The sequence below is a fragment of the Curcuma longa genome, chromosome 1 (genome assembly GCF_044706935.1).
Source record: "Curcuma longa cultivar G26 ecotype Majalengka, Jawa Barat chromosome 1, ITB_CL_G26_1.1, whole genome shotgun sequence".
Lineage (NCBI taxonomy): Eukaryota > Viridiplantae > Streptophyta > Magnoliopsida > Zingiberales > Zingiberaceae > Curcuma > Curcuma longa.
Genome location: NC_133861.1, coordinates 15,588,734 through 15,604,324, shown reverse-complemented (window position 1 = coordinate 15,604,324; position 15,591 = coordinate 15,588,734). Strand labels below are relative to the sequence as shown.

Below are 15,591 nucleotides of genomic sequence, written 5' to 3'. Positions count from 1 at the left end.
AGACATGCTCCGGAGGCTGGTCCTCGCGCCTGCAACTCGTCAGTAATGCTGATAAAGCGATGAGGAGGCAACGATCGATGGTGTTAGTAAATGGCAGTGCAGCCTCGTATCGCCTTCCATGAGGACATGATGTCGTTAGCCATGCAGCCTCCTCGCTCTCATGTTCTCTGACTGTGATTCAGCATTACTGTGAAGAATCATCAAAGAAAAGAAAAGAAAAGAAATGAAAATTTTAGAGGGGGACATCCCTTAATTGCACTTCCATGAGGACATGATGTTGGCAGCCAAATAGCGAACCGGTTTTGGGCCGACTCATTGAACCGGCCAATCGGTTCGAAGCACACAATATATTCATGGTAGCCGAGCATGTCTCCGCCTTGACATTCTCATCTGTGTTTGTGTACAAAGATGGCGAACTCTCTCGAGAGGTACTCTTCCTGTTCCGAGCAGAAGAAGCCCTGCGTCCGCTGGATCGACCGCTACTTCAACGACTGCGTCTGCACCGCCGCCGGCGAGTTCTCCTTCGCACTCGGCATCGCCAGTCTCGTCTGCTGGGGCGTCGCCGAGATCCCTCAGCTCGTCACCAACTTCCGGACCAAGTCCGCCCACGGCGTCTCCCTCGCCCTACTTCTAACTTGGGTCGTCGGGTAAATTATATTCCTCTCTTAGTTGCAATTACATTCTCTTAATTAAGCATGTACTAATTAATCGCCTTCCTTAATTTCTGTACGCAGTGACATCTTCAATCTCGTTGGCTGCCTTCTTGAGCCAGTGACAGTAAGGCCAACTGATTTTGGCTTTTTTTTAATTATTAGAATGCGTGCTCACTTCATAACTGATCCGTTACTTCTATCTGCAGTTACCTACTCAGCTTTATACGGCTCTGGTAATTAAATCACTAAGATGCAGGTTAGTTCTAAATTTACTTAGCTAAAATTATGAACTAAATCAAAATCGCGGATGCAGTTATACACAGCGACAACAGTGGTGCTGGTGCTTCAATCTCTGTACTACGACTACTGGGTGAAATGGTGGAAAAGCAGGAATGTTGATGTCACTGAAGATCAAGTAATGAATCATTACGGTCTAATTACTCATTGTTTGCTGAAGTAACAAGTGATTTCTGTAGCTTCTAACTAAGAATTATAAAGGTGGAAGAGGAGATCAGAAGGCCTTTGAATCATAGTACAAAGCTGGAGGAGGAGAAGCCGAGCAGGCCCATTCCGACCACTGCGCCAGCTAAAGCAGCGTCGCGTACTGATGTATACTACACGTATGTGCTTGTCTTTATGAATCCTTACCGTGCATGGTCCAATAACTGATGGATGGATGCAATGCGTGCAGGTCGGCGAGGTCATTGGCGAGCAGTGGAACCCCGTCGCATGGGGCGTCTTACCTCGGATTCAGAAGTGGTCCTTCGGCGGTCTCCGTCTTCCACGATTCGTCGTCCGATGAGGACGAGGTGGTGCAAGCTCCAAGCCAAAACACCACCGCGATGTCACCATCAGTGAGTAGTCGAATTACATCACTTGCGGCTATACTGAATCGCTAGGTCTTGCTGTGGATAACGTTCTTATCCATCATACTCAGCAGTTTACTGAAGACACCTAGTTAATAATTTTAATAATGAAGCAACTGGAAGATATTTAATTGTTTGTTTGCCGTCTCATCGGAACTTCAAGATAAGAATTCTTCGTGTCAACAGCCTACCCACATGCGTTTCATTTTGAGCGCTACGAGTCATCGCATATTTAATTTACACGTTTCTGTCCTTTTGATGTGAAAATTTTGGCTTTGTTTAATTTGGAATTGTCCTATATGACTCACTGTATGATATTCAATATAATTTGTTTCCCAGAAAAAAACAACAACATATTCAATATTGGAGGATATGAACTAATTATATATACTTTGTCAGTGCTTCGTGATATATATATTGAGATAATTTTGTTGTAGTTACGTTGTCGGTGGTTGCATATCGCTTTTATATTCTCTTTAAGTATTTAAAATTATCTCTTTAAAAGATTCCTGATTGATATATATATATATATATCACGTTAATCTCATGACCGTTCTTTTCTTCTTGCTGTTAAAATGAGAGTATTACAGTTAATTCACCTCCTTTTATATATTTTGCTCATGGTTTATTAAATGGTAATGTGTCTTTTGGAAACAATAGCTTGAGTCGATCTTGCATCATCGAATCGTATCTAATATTGTCAGTTCACTTTTGATAGGTTAGTTATGGCGCTTTCGTTGCAAGTGTGGTTGGATTACCATTCCAGGCTAAAGCTTCGATGCAAAGAACAATCTTACAGGTAATGAATTATAAGGATAGACAAATCAAGATCAGTGCTGAAACTTAATCTTCAATTTAATCTTCACGTTGCAGGATATCAACTTGAGGACCACAGAAGATGGCAGAGTTTATGGTCTTATATTAGGCTGGATTATGGCTGCAATTTATATGGGAGGCCGTTTGCCTCAAATCTACTTAAACGTAAGTACCATCGAGCATTAAAAAAGAAACAAACCATTTATTGTTATAAACGAACAAGACAAAGAATAATAGAGAGCAAAGGAGAGAAATTCTTATTGCTTGTCTAAATGGTGCATCTATACAATGCTTCATACATGTCCTATTTATAGGACTAATACAAGAATAAATTAATGAGTATTAATATGAAATTAAATGTCTCATATTAATGCTAGAATATAATGCACCAAGAGTTACACATAATGGCATAATGACATCCATTTACTATTGCATTTATAATACTCCCCCTTGGATGTCATTTATATACTGTCTCATTAAAAACCTTACCAGGAAAATCCAGTGGGAAAAAACCATGGTGAAGGAAAAAAGAGTGCAGTATGTAAACTCCCCCTCTTTGTAACATCACTTTAAACTTTCGAGTCTCCGCATGCCAATTTTATACACTAACCTTTTAAAGGTCGTAGTAGGCAATGCTTTTGTAAATAGATCTGCTAGATTATCTGATGAACGAATTTGATGAACATCAATATCACCTTTCTTCTGGAGATCATGAGTGAAAAAGAATTTTGGTGATATGTGTTTCGTTCTATCGCCTTTAATATATCCTCCCTTTAATTGTGCAATACAAGCAGCATTATCCTCATATAAAATTGTTGGAGAATTCTTATTCATGGATAAACCACATGACTCTCGAATGTGATGTATAATTGATCTCAACCATACACATTCTCGACTTGCTTCATGAATTGCTATGATCTCGGAATGATTTGAAGATGTGGCGGTAATTGTTTGTTTCATAGATCTCCAAGATATAGCTGTACCACCATATGTGAATACATAACCCGTTTGAGATCTACCATTATGAGGATCAGATAAATATCCTGCATCTGCGTATCCAATCAATTTAGCTTCACGTACATATGGATAATATAATCCCATGTCCATAGTACCTTGAAGGTACCGAAAAATATGCTTAACTCCATTCCAATGTCTCTTTGTTGGTGAAGAACTATATCTCGCTAATAAATTTACTGCAAATGATATATCAGGTCTAGTATGACTAGCCATATACATTAGCGCTCCAATAGCACTAAGATATGGTACTTCAGGACCAAGTAGTTCTTCATCATTCATACGAGGTCGAAATGGATCTTTATTTACATCAAGCGATCTCACGATCATTGGACAACTCAAGGGATGTGCTTTATCCATAAAAAATCTCTTTAATACTCTTGATGTATAAGCAGATTGGTGAACAAAAATTCCATTCTCTAAATGCTCAATTTGCAAGCCAAGACATAATTTTGTTTTCCCGAGATCTTTCATCTCAAACTCTTTCTTGAGATAATCAACTGTTTCAGATAGTTCATCTGTTGATCCAATAATATTCAGATCGTCTACATAAATTGCAATTATTACAAATTGTGATTCAGATCTCTTAATAAACACACATGAACATATTGGATCATTTTGAAATCCATTCTTTAACAAATATTCACTGAGACGTTTATACCACATACGTCCAGATTGTTTCAATCCGTATAGAGATCTGCATAATTTAACCGAGTAAAGGTCTCGACGATCTGAATTACATGCTTCTGGCATTTTAAATCCTTCAGGGAGTTTTATGTATATGTTGTTCTCAAGAGAGCCATATAAATATGCTGTAACGACATCCATCAATCTCATCTGCAATTTCTCATGGATTGATAAACTTATCAGAAATCTAAATGTTGTTGCATCCACCACAGGAGAATATGTCTCCTCATAATCAATACCAGGTCTCTGCGAGAATCCCTGGGCAACAAGTCGTGCCTTATATCTGACAATTTCATTTTTCTCATTTCTTTTTCTTACAAATACCCATTTATAACCAATTGGTTTAACACCTTCAGGAGTACGGACGACAGGTCCAAAAACTTTATGCTTTGCGAGTGATTTTAATTCAGCTTCAATCGCATCTTTCCATTTTGGCCAATCATTTCTCCGTCTGCATTCTTCTACAGACTTTGGTTCAAGATCCTCGTCTTCATTAACAATATCGCATGCTATAGCATATGCAAAATTTTCATCGACGTCGATTTCATCTCGATTCCATCTTTTTCCAATCAAAACATAGTTTATAGAGATCTCTTCATTTTCAGGTACCTGTGATTCTTCTATAATCATTTTCTCAATGACTGGATGCTCTTCTGGAGTAATTGTTTCCTCAATTTGAGCCTTTACTTCCTTTCTTTTTCGAGGATTTTTATCTTTGGAACCGACTGGTCTACCACGCTTCACTTGCACATTAGGCTCGTTAGCAATAATGGGTTGCCCTTCAGGAACATCAATTCTAATTGGAGCATTTGCAGCTGGAATATAAGACTTCGTAACTTTCTTAGGGTCAGTAAAAACATCTGGCAATTGATTTGCTAAATTTTGCAAGTGAATAATTTTCTGAACTTTGAGTTCAGATTGCTTTGTACGAGGATCATAATGAGCTAATGATAACTCACGCCAGTTTATTTCTTTTTCCAACTGCTTATTTTCCCCTTTCAATGTTGGAAATATCATTTCATCAAAATGACAATCGGCAAACCGTGCCGTGAATAAATCACCCGTCAATGGCTCAAGATATTTAATTATAGACGGTGATTCATATCCAACATATATCCCCAATCTCCTTTGGGGTCCCATCTTTGTGCGTTGTGGTGGAGCAATTGGCACATATACCGCACAGCCAAAAATTCTAAGATGGGAAATATTTGGTTCCTGACCATAAACCATTTCCAAAGGGGAGACCTCATTATAATGTGTAGGTCTGATACGAATTAATGCTGCCGCGTGTAAAATAGCATGTCCCCAAGCTTGTATCGGAAGTTTCGTTTTCATAAGCAACGGTCTTGCAATTAGTTGAAGACGTTTTATCAATGACTCTGCAAGACCATTTTGCGTGTGAACATGTGCTACTGGATGTTCAACATTTATCCCAATTGACATACAATAATTATTAAAAGCTTGGGAAGTAAATTCTCCAGCATTATCAAGACGAATAGATTTAATTGAATAATCCGGGAAGTGAGCTCGTAATTTGATAATTTGAGCAAGCAATCTTGCAAACGCTTGATTACGAGTTGATAATAGACACACATGTGACCACCTTGTTGATGCGTCAATTAATACCATAAAATATCTGAATGGTCCACATGGTGGATGAATAGGCCCACATATATCACCTTGTATTCTTTCAAGAAATTTCAAAGGTTCAGTCCTGATTTTAGATGGTGATGGCCTTATTATTAACTTCCCTTGTGAACAAGCAGCACAAGAAAATTCATTGGGTAGAAAAATCTTCTGGTTTTTCAGTGAATGCCCACATGAATGATTAATTATTCTTCGCATCATAATAGCTCCAGGATGTCCCAATCTATCATGCCATGTAATAAAACTATGTTGATCGACAAACTTCTGGTTTGTAACGACATGTACTTCGCCAACACTTATGTTTGTGAAATATAGTCCAGATGAAACTGCGGGTAATTTTTCTAAGAAACATTTTTTACCCAAGATGATACTTGTGATAGATAAAAATTCTTTATTGTCCTTCATTTGAAGTCTCAATGTGATATCCATTTCTGCGGATATCTTTAAAACTCAATAAATTTCTTTGAGACTTGGACGAATACAATGCATTATCAATATAAATATTTGTTCCTCTGGGTAATATAATATTTGCTCTTCCGGAGCCTTCAATAATTTTGGAACTACCTGATATTGTATTCACGCATGTCTCATTCATCACCAAGAAGGTAAAAAATTTCTTGCTTTTCAAAATGGTATGTGTTGAGGCACTGTCTACGAGACAACTACATTTTTCATTCGTCGAGTATTCGCTTCCGGGAACCTCCATTTTCTTCATGAGATAAAATAAAATATTAAGATAAAAATAAACATGAACAATACGAACACAATATCAGACTAAATATCGACTTGGTGGTTAAGGTACATCTTTCTTATCAAGAGGGAGTTCATGATATTATTAAAATTATTTTAAGTGTTTGAATGAACTTGATTAATAAAATTAATTACTCAAAATATGCGAAAAATATAAATAAGAACTATGTAATCATGGAATTTCATTAAACATTATAAAGAAAACATAAATATCAAATGACATCATTGTTATTTTCATGCTCGACAAGAAAATCGGCTTCATCAAATTGGGAGAAATCATCAATACCAAAAGTTATTTTATCATCACCGGAAGCCGAAGTCGAGTTGGTCTCCATTATCATTTTTCTGTTATTGGAAACAAAGTTGGTCTCAATGTTCCCTTTTCCTTTTAGCGAAGCTTGATAAAGATCGATAAAATGCTTCGGCGTACGACAGGTACGTGACCAATGACCCTTCATGCCGCAACGATAGCGTTTGTTCTCTACGGTCTTATTGATTTGATTCTTTTTATCATCATGCATCTCTTTGTTGTTCTTCCCTTTCTCCATATATTGGGGGGAATTATTGCGAAAATAGTGTCGACCACCACCACCACGTCCACGACCATATCCACGTCCACGTCCATTTCCACGGGCACGACGGCCACGACCACGATGTTGTCTTTCATAATTAGATGATGTCACATTCACTTCAGGGAATGGAGTCGATCCGGTTGGACGAGCTTCATGATTCTTCAACAAAAGCTCATTATTTTGTTCGGCCAATAATAGACATGAAATCAATTCAGAATACTTCTCAAATCCTTTTGCACGATATTGCTGCTGCAGGAGCACATTCGTTGCATGAAAAGTGGAGAATGTTTTCTCTAACATGTCTCCATCAGTAATAGTTTCTCCACATAATTTGAGTTGAGAAGTAATTCGAAACTCCAATTTCGTGAGGTTCGACATGATGACTATAATAGAAACTAAATGATGAGATAAAAATGAACAAGATTGAAAGTTTTCGAGGATACCGTTGTCAACCTCGATGGACTTGGCTTTCACAAATGAGGTGCGAAACTTTGCTACCACAGACGAGGAGGGAGCTTTGACCTTTGCTTCGGAAACGAGAGCTTCGTGCTGATAACGTGTTATAAACGAACAAGACAAAGAATAATAGAGAGCAAAGGAGAGAAATTCTTATTGCTTGTCTAAATGGTGCATCTATACAATGCTTCATACATGTCCTATTTATAGGACTAATACAAGAATAAATTAATGAGTATTAATATGAAATTAAATGTCTCATATTAATGCTAGAATATAATGCACCAAGAGTTACACATAATGGCATAATGGCATCCATTTACTATTGCATTTATAATATTTATATATTTAAAAAAGGTATAAATTTTTCCTCCTAATTTTAATCATTTCAATGCATCCATGTTAAACAGATGAAGCGGGGAAGTGTGGAGGTACGTAGTTAATTAATTCATACATGCGTTTACCATGTCTATTAATTGTGGAATTTAGAATGATTAGTGCCAATGACTCAATGTTTTGTAGGGATTAAACCCTCTAATGTTCATTTTTGCAATCATCGCGAATGCGACTTACGTGGGAAGGTCCTTTCTAACACCAGCTAGTTATATATGATGAGTACTTCTTCTTACAAGTAAGTAAATTATCAAAATAATTATCATGATGTGGATGCAGCATACTCGTAAGAAGCGTGGAGTGGGAAAGAATCAAAGCTAATGCGCCTTGGCTGCTGGATGCAATAGTTTGCGTGTTACTGGATCTGTTTGTATCCTTCATGATATATCGGTCAATTAATTAAGATTTATGTTATTAAAATTCTAATTAATAGATCAACTTTGTGTGTATATATATATATTATGCCTTAACCGGTGTTCCAAACAGATCATGATCCAATTTGTGTACTACAAGTTTGGTTGCAGAAAGGAACAGTGGAATGAAGAGGAAGGCACCGCAGTGAAGGAAAAGGTTCTTATAACTTGAGGGAGGGGATCTACCGAGAGTTGTGTCGTGACTTTTTTTCTTTTTCTGTTGATTGACGATCGAGGAAATTAATAAGATGGATTGTATTTTAAATTTTTGCTGCTGAATTGCCCTTTAAATTGAGAAATTACGTTGGGATATTCAAAAAAGTAGAGGAGAAATGAATCGGTTGACAGTGCCAGCTTCCACCATCACCAAGTCTACGCACCAACAAAAAAGCAGAGCTGACAAATAGATTCTCCAGTGTTTCAGTTCGCTTCTGCCATGCCATTAACTCTGCCTTGCCTCCAATCCATTTCTTGACTATTCTCTCGTTTAAAAGTACCGCAGTCCACCACCCCATCCATCCTTCCCATCTTCAAATCCTCTCCTTTCTTTCTTCAAGTCCCTCTTAATCATGGTCTGTCCTTCCAAGCCGTCGCCTGCCGGCAGCGGCCGGCGGCTCTCCGACCTGCTGGCGGAGCGACAGGAGCCCTTCTTGTTGGACCTCTACCTCATTGAGAAAGGTCACCATGGAAGCCTCCCAACGCCACTCTGCTGGACCACCAAGAGGATGACCAGAAAGCATGGCGTCGGAAGGAGGGGCACATTTCAGCTCCTCAAGTGCATGCTCACCAAGTTTCTCCATGGGAAAGCCTTGAACTGGGGCAGGAAAAAGGTCGTCCTTCCCTTGCAGGATGAGCATGAACACCACCTATCTTCTCCTGTCTCTGTGGATGAGTCGAAGCAGCTCAGCCCTGTCTCTGTTCTTGACCTGCACTCCTGTGGAGATGACTCTCCTGCTCATTTAAATTCCAGTAAGCTTATTGTCAAGATTTAGAGATTCAGTTGTATAATCTCATCATGTGTGTGTGTGTCTCTCTCTCTATGGCAGATGCACAAGAGATAAAAGATTTTAATGTCTTCCAAGAGTTGCTTGAGCTTGCTTGCTGTTCGACCTTCACCGACCCGGCTGCTAACTCAGGGAAACAATTTGATGAGGCAGAGGAACTTGTGTTGAACAATGAGAAGGATGACAAAAGCATCACACATCGCCATGGAAGTTTAGCCCATGAGATTGCTGATGAGACTCTCCACTTGACCTCTACAGAGATGTCCAATACCAGGAGGAAATGGTATGAGTTCCAACCTCATGTGAGAGAGATTGGATTCTATTTAGAAGAAGTCATTTTCCATGATATCAGAGAAGATGTAATCCTAGAGATGCTAGACTTTTTGGTGTAGATGTGTAGGAGGTTACTTAAAAGTACACATAATGCAGCTTTTGCATAGTTTCAGAAATATAATGATACCTAAGGAAGGGACCACAAAATCACTCTCAAAATGCTTTCAAAAAATGGTAGGTGTCTACTCTTATCATTGAAGTCTCAACCACCAGGAACATATATACAGTGCATGCCACAGCAAACAGATTGGCTTCTTGATGAGCAAACGAAGTAACTTGTAATTAAAGACTCAATGACTGCACTTACTCTTTTCGTGCACTTTGTCATTGAATTAGATGTGACAGAGTCATCATTGATATACTAATTAATGCTCAGATTTGGAGTAGTAGAAGCTGCTGTTGAGCATGATCTTTGTCACGGAATTTTCGATACTACACCTGCTTTAACCTTGGTGATTCAGAGATTAGAAAAGGTAGCAGTAAATATATCAGTTTTTTCTCCTAATGATTGGCTAAATTGTCTTCAGTTAGCTTTATTCTATTTGTCCTCCAAAACCATGTGCAGCATTGACTACGTGAAATACAATTCATATAATTAATGCAAAAGTTGCTTGAAGGATTAATGAACTTCAGCAGTGAGGAGAAACTTAAGTTGATGGATTAGAACCTTTTGTCACATCTTGAACACGGCAAGCATGATCCTATGAGTAAAATAATACTTGCAACTTTCAAAATGTCAGAGTACCAGAAGACAGCTTCCCACCAAACTACAAATTATGTATTTAAAGAGAGCTGACATTTTAAGATGTTTGGGTAGGTTAACGCAGACAAAATAACCAGGTTCTTTAAGTGAATAATAAAAGCAACAAGAAGTCTGATTGTATAATGGCATGGGTTCAATTTATTGTGTCTTCAGAAACAAACATGCTTTGTGGAACATCAAGTTTTGAGGCTAGTCATTCCAAGAGTTTGTTGAAGATCCTCGGTCAATGGTGAATCGTAACGATGATTTGCCAATGATGATCTCAAAGCTGTAAAGCACATTTGATTTTTTTTTTTTTTTTTTTTTTTTTTGCCTGCCCCATTGTTTCTCTATGCTGATGTTTGTCGATGGAGTTTGTGGAATAAAGCACACTATGAGGAAATCGTTGGGATGTGTAAAGGAGCTGAACCAAGAATATCATCACACAGGTTGGCTTTGTTTTCAGGTGAGTTGTGGTTATCTGCCCTTGGACTGCTCCAGACGCTGCTAGACACAGACCGGAGTGAGCTCGTCTGAAGGACATGAGTAGGAGATGACTCTAGCCTATTGTTCAAATCACATCCATCAGCCAAGAAGTTTATAGATGAGGAGAAAAGGTTTTTGCATTGTTCATTGGTGGTGCGGCTGGCATTGTTTAGAACCTCTCCAAGTGGACTGGCCATTGTAGACTCACAGGAATTCGACATCAGACCTTTCTGATATTGGCTTACTTGCCTTGGTACACCTACTTCTCGCACCATATTGATTGCATTACTTTCCTGTAATGAAAAACTTGTATGCTCCTTGCTGATCGGAGAGGTGGTTACCGAATTGGAGGAAGACATAGGTGTTGAAATAGAGAGTTGGGTTCTATCGGATCTCGTTTCTTTTACCTCTGACCAGGATACAAACTGATTTCTCGATAATTCATCATCGATTTGGATTTGTTGGCCACCAAACTTTGAGGTAGAGATACAGTTGATGCTGTGAGACTTACTGCTTGGAGGTTTCGAAGGAGATACCATAAAAATGGATCCATGTTGAACTCCACATAAGGGATTCTGTTCTTGTGATACTGAAAATAAGCTACTGCTATTCCTTGAGTTCAAAGAACAAAGCAAAGAGAGACATTCTGATTCCTGTGTGCATTCGTTAGCTTTACTATTGTTCATTTTAATCCTACAAAAGAATGAACAAGAAAAATGAGGGAAAGAACATGGGGGATCTCAAAATAGTTGTTAGAGACTTAGAATGCATAAATGAAAACTAGACATTCGAGAAAATTATAGAAAACAATTCTGCCATAGATGATTTTTAGTGGTTTAGCACTAAGCCTAATTCTCAGCAAGACCAATTTTTTTAAGCCTGATAAATAAACCAGTTAAATGAGTTCAGATAAGAATATCAGAAAAGATAAAGGGACTATAAACGAATCAATGGGACTGAGTGGCAATTGGTTTACTCAATTCGGTTTCATTGGTTCTTGACACTTCTGATGTTGTGCTCAAAACAAGTTGTTTCTTGAACTAATTGGCACAAAGTTCATTACATGGCACGACTTGGCACGGTTTTGGCCATGAACAAAAAGCAGGTCACTTTGTATCTAGCCCAACACCTAATGAGCTCATTTCTGATCTCGAGCATTACGCCTACACATTTGAGCATCAAATAGCCTGGCAAGAACCATACTAGACTCGCCTAGTAAGTTAAGCACGAACCTTAAATCGTTTACTATGGCTAGTTACCAATTTTTATGAATCTTGAACATAAATCTTCAAAAATATCCCTAGCAAGAAAAGTTTTAATAGTGTTTCCTTGGCTCATTAGGTTAGATGGCATCTTCCAGCTTGATAAAATCATCAATACCATCAAGCAATTAAAACAATGTAGATTAGATTTTAAGACAATATTAGTGCCAAATGAAACCACAAGTGAGAGTTACCTGTCCAATTGTGAAGGGCAGCTATCAGTTGTCTGCAAATATTCAGTTTGATGCAGTGAATTGGTGAGGCTGACAGAAATTTCACCATTAGACACAATGGCCACAGATTTTGTTTGTGCTGTGGCAGGAATGACTTTCACAGCATGATCAATGCAGCCTTCCACATGCTTTCTTGAACGATGGCGGCCCCGATTCATGTGCCTTTCACAGTACTTCTGGTTGGCAACAACATCCCTAGAGCATCGCCATTTTTTCCCATCAGTTCGGCGACATCTACCAGGCTCTGGATCCTCATTTCCCGCTTGTCGCCATCCTACTGAAGAAGTCATGAAACTATGCTAAATAAAAACACTGTGCCTATCACCATTTCAGTTGATCATATTGAAGAAGGGAAATTTTCAGAAACCAGATACAATTGCACTTGCTATGATGTAGCACAGTATAAGAACAAAATGTGGGGTTAGGGAATACTTGTGAAAGATATTTTCAGGGACAAAATACATAAAGCAAAAGAAGCAAGCAACTAAGGGATCTCGACGTACAGTTGAGAGTAATAGCTTTAGTATCTAACAAGATATGAAAATAGAATGATTATTACACTAAAAAGGAAAAGCATTTCAACTTTACTTTCTACCAAGTGACTAAAATGCAATTCCATTATCACAATACAAAAGAACACTTTACTTCAACCAAAGAAAATTGGCACTTAATTTCTACTTGACAAATCAAAAGAAGAAGTTAGCATCTTCAATCAAGCAACAAGATACAAAAGACTTGTGAAAATTGCTTCCTTGCATTTGCCATGAGAATGGAAGTCTTACATGTATGTGAGCTAAAATATCCAGTTGAAAATGGAGGGAACTCAAAATCTCTGCTTACGGAGATGAGCAGATTTGGTGGAATTGCCATATTGGCAACAATGTATGTGTAGATCAACGTCTGGCGTTTGAGCTCCAGCCACTGAGATGGAGTGAAAGGTCCACTTACCCTTGACAAAACTCCATGCTTGTTCTCAAGAAAGCCCCCTGTATACATACCTGAAAAAAAAAAGTAGGTGAGGAAAAGAAAAGCGTGAGTTTGAAGATGGCACAGAGGAAATGCAAAAAAGAACAGAGGAAAAAATGTAGTATAGGAAATGAACAAAGCATAAAAAAGGCCACAGAACCATCAGGGGGTCTTGAAGAAGGAGGGATAGAACTTACAACATGCTTCACTTGCCTGCAATATTCAGGAAAGAACGCAGGCGCTAGTATACAATTTATTCCCCCTTTCTTGTTCTTTATTTCATTATAAGAAAGAGAGAAGAATCAAAGTGATATCAAAAGACTATTCGTGGATTCAGTACTCGAATTAAAGAGCCTCTTTACAAGACAAGCCATTGTCTTGCGCGGGGAAGGAAACCTACGTCGAACCCTATGAGATAGCTAAGAACCCTAGCTCCCTGAAACAAGCGTGAAACTACCTATCTATAGCAACATGTTTAATGCCAGTCACCTCCTGCATTCCTCATATGAGAGGGTGTTGGACTAGATGCTGAGAGGTGGTGGCAGCATGGCAATGTCCCATCCAGTTTGAGCATCAATTCTTCCTGCTTTGATGGCGAAGAGAAACTTAGCATTTGCTCTCCCTCAGGAAATAGGGAGCTGGGGGTAAAGAAAGGCGCCATTTTTACAGGCGCTAGCATCCTCAGCTGAGTTCTGGCCAGCTTGAGACATCGCATGCCATGGTCCTCAGCTTCATTCATCCTTTGGCCGCCGAGCTCAGCATCGGAAAACTCCATGGAAGGCGAGAAGACACCACCAGATTCAGAGGAAAACCCAGCCGAAGCACCCACCATTCCACCAAAGTCCATCTTTCAGCTACTGAAGGAGCAGCACTCAGTGCAAGACTGCAGGCACAAGAAGTGCAGATGTGGGTGCAGGAAAGCGAACACGAAAAGGAAGTGAGACGGAGAGGGAGGAGAAAAGTGGCAGGTCAGGGAAAGGAAGCATTTTTAACGTGGACAAGCTCAAGAGGCGACGCTGATTTCCTTTTTCTGTAGAATGGCCGAGAGGAGAGAGACATAATGGTGTTGAGAATCAATGATCAGTTGAGCTAATAGCACTTTCAAATTCCAGTTGAGTTGATCCTTGTTTAGCTCTTGGAAGAGGGGGGTTAGTTAGTGTTTTGAAAATGATTGAATCCAATCGATCGATTGAATCTTGCCCTTTGCCTCCTCTTGTAAAACTACTATTTTGTTCTATTTTTCCCCTCTATTAATTATCACTGAGTGGCATTGTATGAATGCAATGCCATGTGATATCACATGCCAATCATGGCACCTTGCAAACTCATTCCTTCCTTCTGTGGTCCACTTAATGGAAGCATGGAACCTTAACTTGAATTTTGAAGAACAAGTGTATGGGGGGGAATACACACAACTTCCTGGTCCCAATACTAATTGTCATTGATGGTAGGTCGCCATGTGAAGTGGCAGCCAGCCACTGCTACTGCACACTCGACACTTCAACTACATTCCAGTTCTTGTCCACCCAAAACAATCCCACTGATTAATCTCCAAACACTTTGCTCAACATTCCAGTTCTTGGCTTAACATATAAACCTCCTCCTTCCCTACTTTATAAGCAAGCCTTTGCTCGCTTTTTGTCCCCCTACATGGCCTTCTGATTGCGTGCTGCCTTTCGCTTTCTGCACAGTGTACAAGTCCCACAACTTGAGAAGCTTAAAAAGACACAATGATTCAAATTTTTTTTAGCAGGGCATTAATGATTGAGATGCATCACGAGAGTGGCAAGAGATGGAGCCATTCTATCGCTGAACTGTTGGATGGACACATGACTTCCATTGTTTTCTGCTGTCTTTTTATTTTCAGTAACGTTGATGGAGGAATGGTCCATTAAATGAAGCAAGTCCATGGCTGGATGAACAACTCAACACAGGAATGAAAATAAACAAAAACGTCGTCTAATTCTAAAATTAATCGGATGAAACTCTGATGATGAAGAAGAAGATGAAACAGTGGTGGAGATGATGATCTCGTCGAGCCACTAGCAGTCCGGCCCGTTTAACAACTCTAAATTATCATTTTATTGGGCATTTTTGAATAGGAGGGCCGATAATTTTTCTTAAGGCCCAATTTGGCTATTTCACTATCCTATTACTATCCTATTGAATTGGGTATCAATCTATCCCTTCGATACATGAAATTTGTTCAGATGACTAAATCTTGTATGTGGCACCGACATCACCTGATGTTTCTCCATCATGAATCCATGGAATAAATGCCATTATGACCTCTCCTTT

General features: G+C 39.1%; 3 protein-coding genes across 3 annotated transcripts; 2 read left to right on the top strand and 1 right to left on the bottom strand.

Moving 5' to 3' along the window:
• The first annotated feature begins 389 nt into the window (after window positions 1-389).
• LOC141832121 (vacuolar lysine transporter YPQ1) lies at window positions 390-8,516 on the top strand. Its single transcript, XM_074719608.1, has 12 exons — window positions 390-647; window positions 735-777; window positions 860-886; window positions 967-1,068; window positions 1,152-1,273; window positions 1,345-1,507; window positions 2,238-2,318; window positions 2,393-2,500; window positions 7,872-7,892; window positions 7,984-8,042; window positions 8,134-8,224; window positions 8,341-8,516. Exons 1-12 carry the CDS (start codon window positions 409-411, stop codon window positions 8,437-8,439), a joined length of 1,155 nt encoding a protein of 384 aa, XP_074575709.1. The 5' UTR covers window positions 390-408; the 3' UTR covers window positions 8,440-8,516.
• Window positions 8,517-8,836: 320 nt separating this feature from the next.
• Window positions 8,837-9,663, top strand: LOC141827657 (uncharacterized). Its single transcript, XM_074714959.1, has 2 exons — window positions 8,837-9,236; window positions 9,311-9,663. The coding sequence occupies exons 1-2, from the start codon at window positions 8,837-8,839 to the stop codon at window positions 9,661-9,663; spliced, it is 753 nt and encodes a 250-aa protein (XP_074571060.1).
• A 1,075-nt stretch (window positions 9,664-10,738) lies between these two features.
• Window positions 10,739-14,140, bottom strand: LOC141835878 (growth-regulating factor 6-like). Its single transcript, XM_074723308.1, has 4 exons — window positions 13,783-14,140; window positions 13,110-13,325; window positions 12,289-12,604; window positions 10,739-11,525 (listed from the first exon to the last, which is right to left on the bottom strand). The coding sequence occupies exons 1-4, from the start codon at window positions 14,138-14,140 to the stop codon at window positions 10,739-10,741; spliced, it is 1,677 nt and encodes a 558-aa protein (XP_074579409.1).
• Window positions 14,141-15,591: the final 1,451 nt, after the last annotated feature.

What these genes read in the sequence shown, in the direction of transcription:
- LOC141832121 (XM_074719608.1), top strand. Translation starts at nt 409, where the DNA reads ATGGCGAACTCTCTCGAGAGGTACTCTTCCTGTTCCGAGCAGAAGAAG. An exon ending in CTCAGCTTTATACGGCTCTG is followed by an intron (nt 887 to 966) that starts GTAATTAAATCA and finishes TCGCGGATGCAG; the next exon opens with TTATACACAGCGACAACAGT. An exon ending in TTGATGTCACTGAAGATCAA is followed by an intron (nt 1,069 to 1,151) that starts GTAATGAATCAT and finishes AGAATTATAAAG; the next exon opens with GTGGAAGAGGAGATCAGAAG.
- LOC141827657 (XM_074714959.1), top strand. Translation starts at nt 8,837, where the DNA reads ATGGTCTGTCCTTCCAAGCCGTCGCCTGCCGGCAGCGGCCGGCGGCTC. An exon ending in TCCTGCTCATTTAAATTCCA is followed by an intron (nt 9,237 to 9,310) that starts GTAAGCTTATTG and finishes CTCTCTCTATGG; the next exon opens with CAGATGCACAAGAGATAAAA.
- LOC141835878 (XM_074723308.1), bottom strand. Translation starts at nt 14,140, where the DNA reads ATGGACTTTGGTGGAATGGTGGGTGCTTCGGCTGGGTTTTCCTCTGAA. An exon ending in ATATTTTAGCTCACATACAT is followed by an intron (nt 12,605 to 13,109) that starts GTAAGACTTCCA and finishes TGACTTCTTCAG; the next exon opens with TAGGATGGCGACAAGCGGGA. An exon ending in TGCCCTTCACAATTGGACAG is followed by an intron (nt 11,526 to 12,288) that starts GTAACTCTCACT and finishes ATTCTTTTGTAG; the next exon opens with GATTAAAATGAACAATAGTA.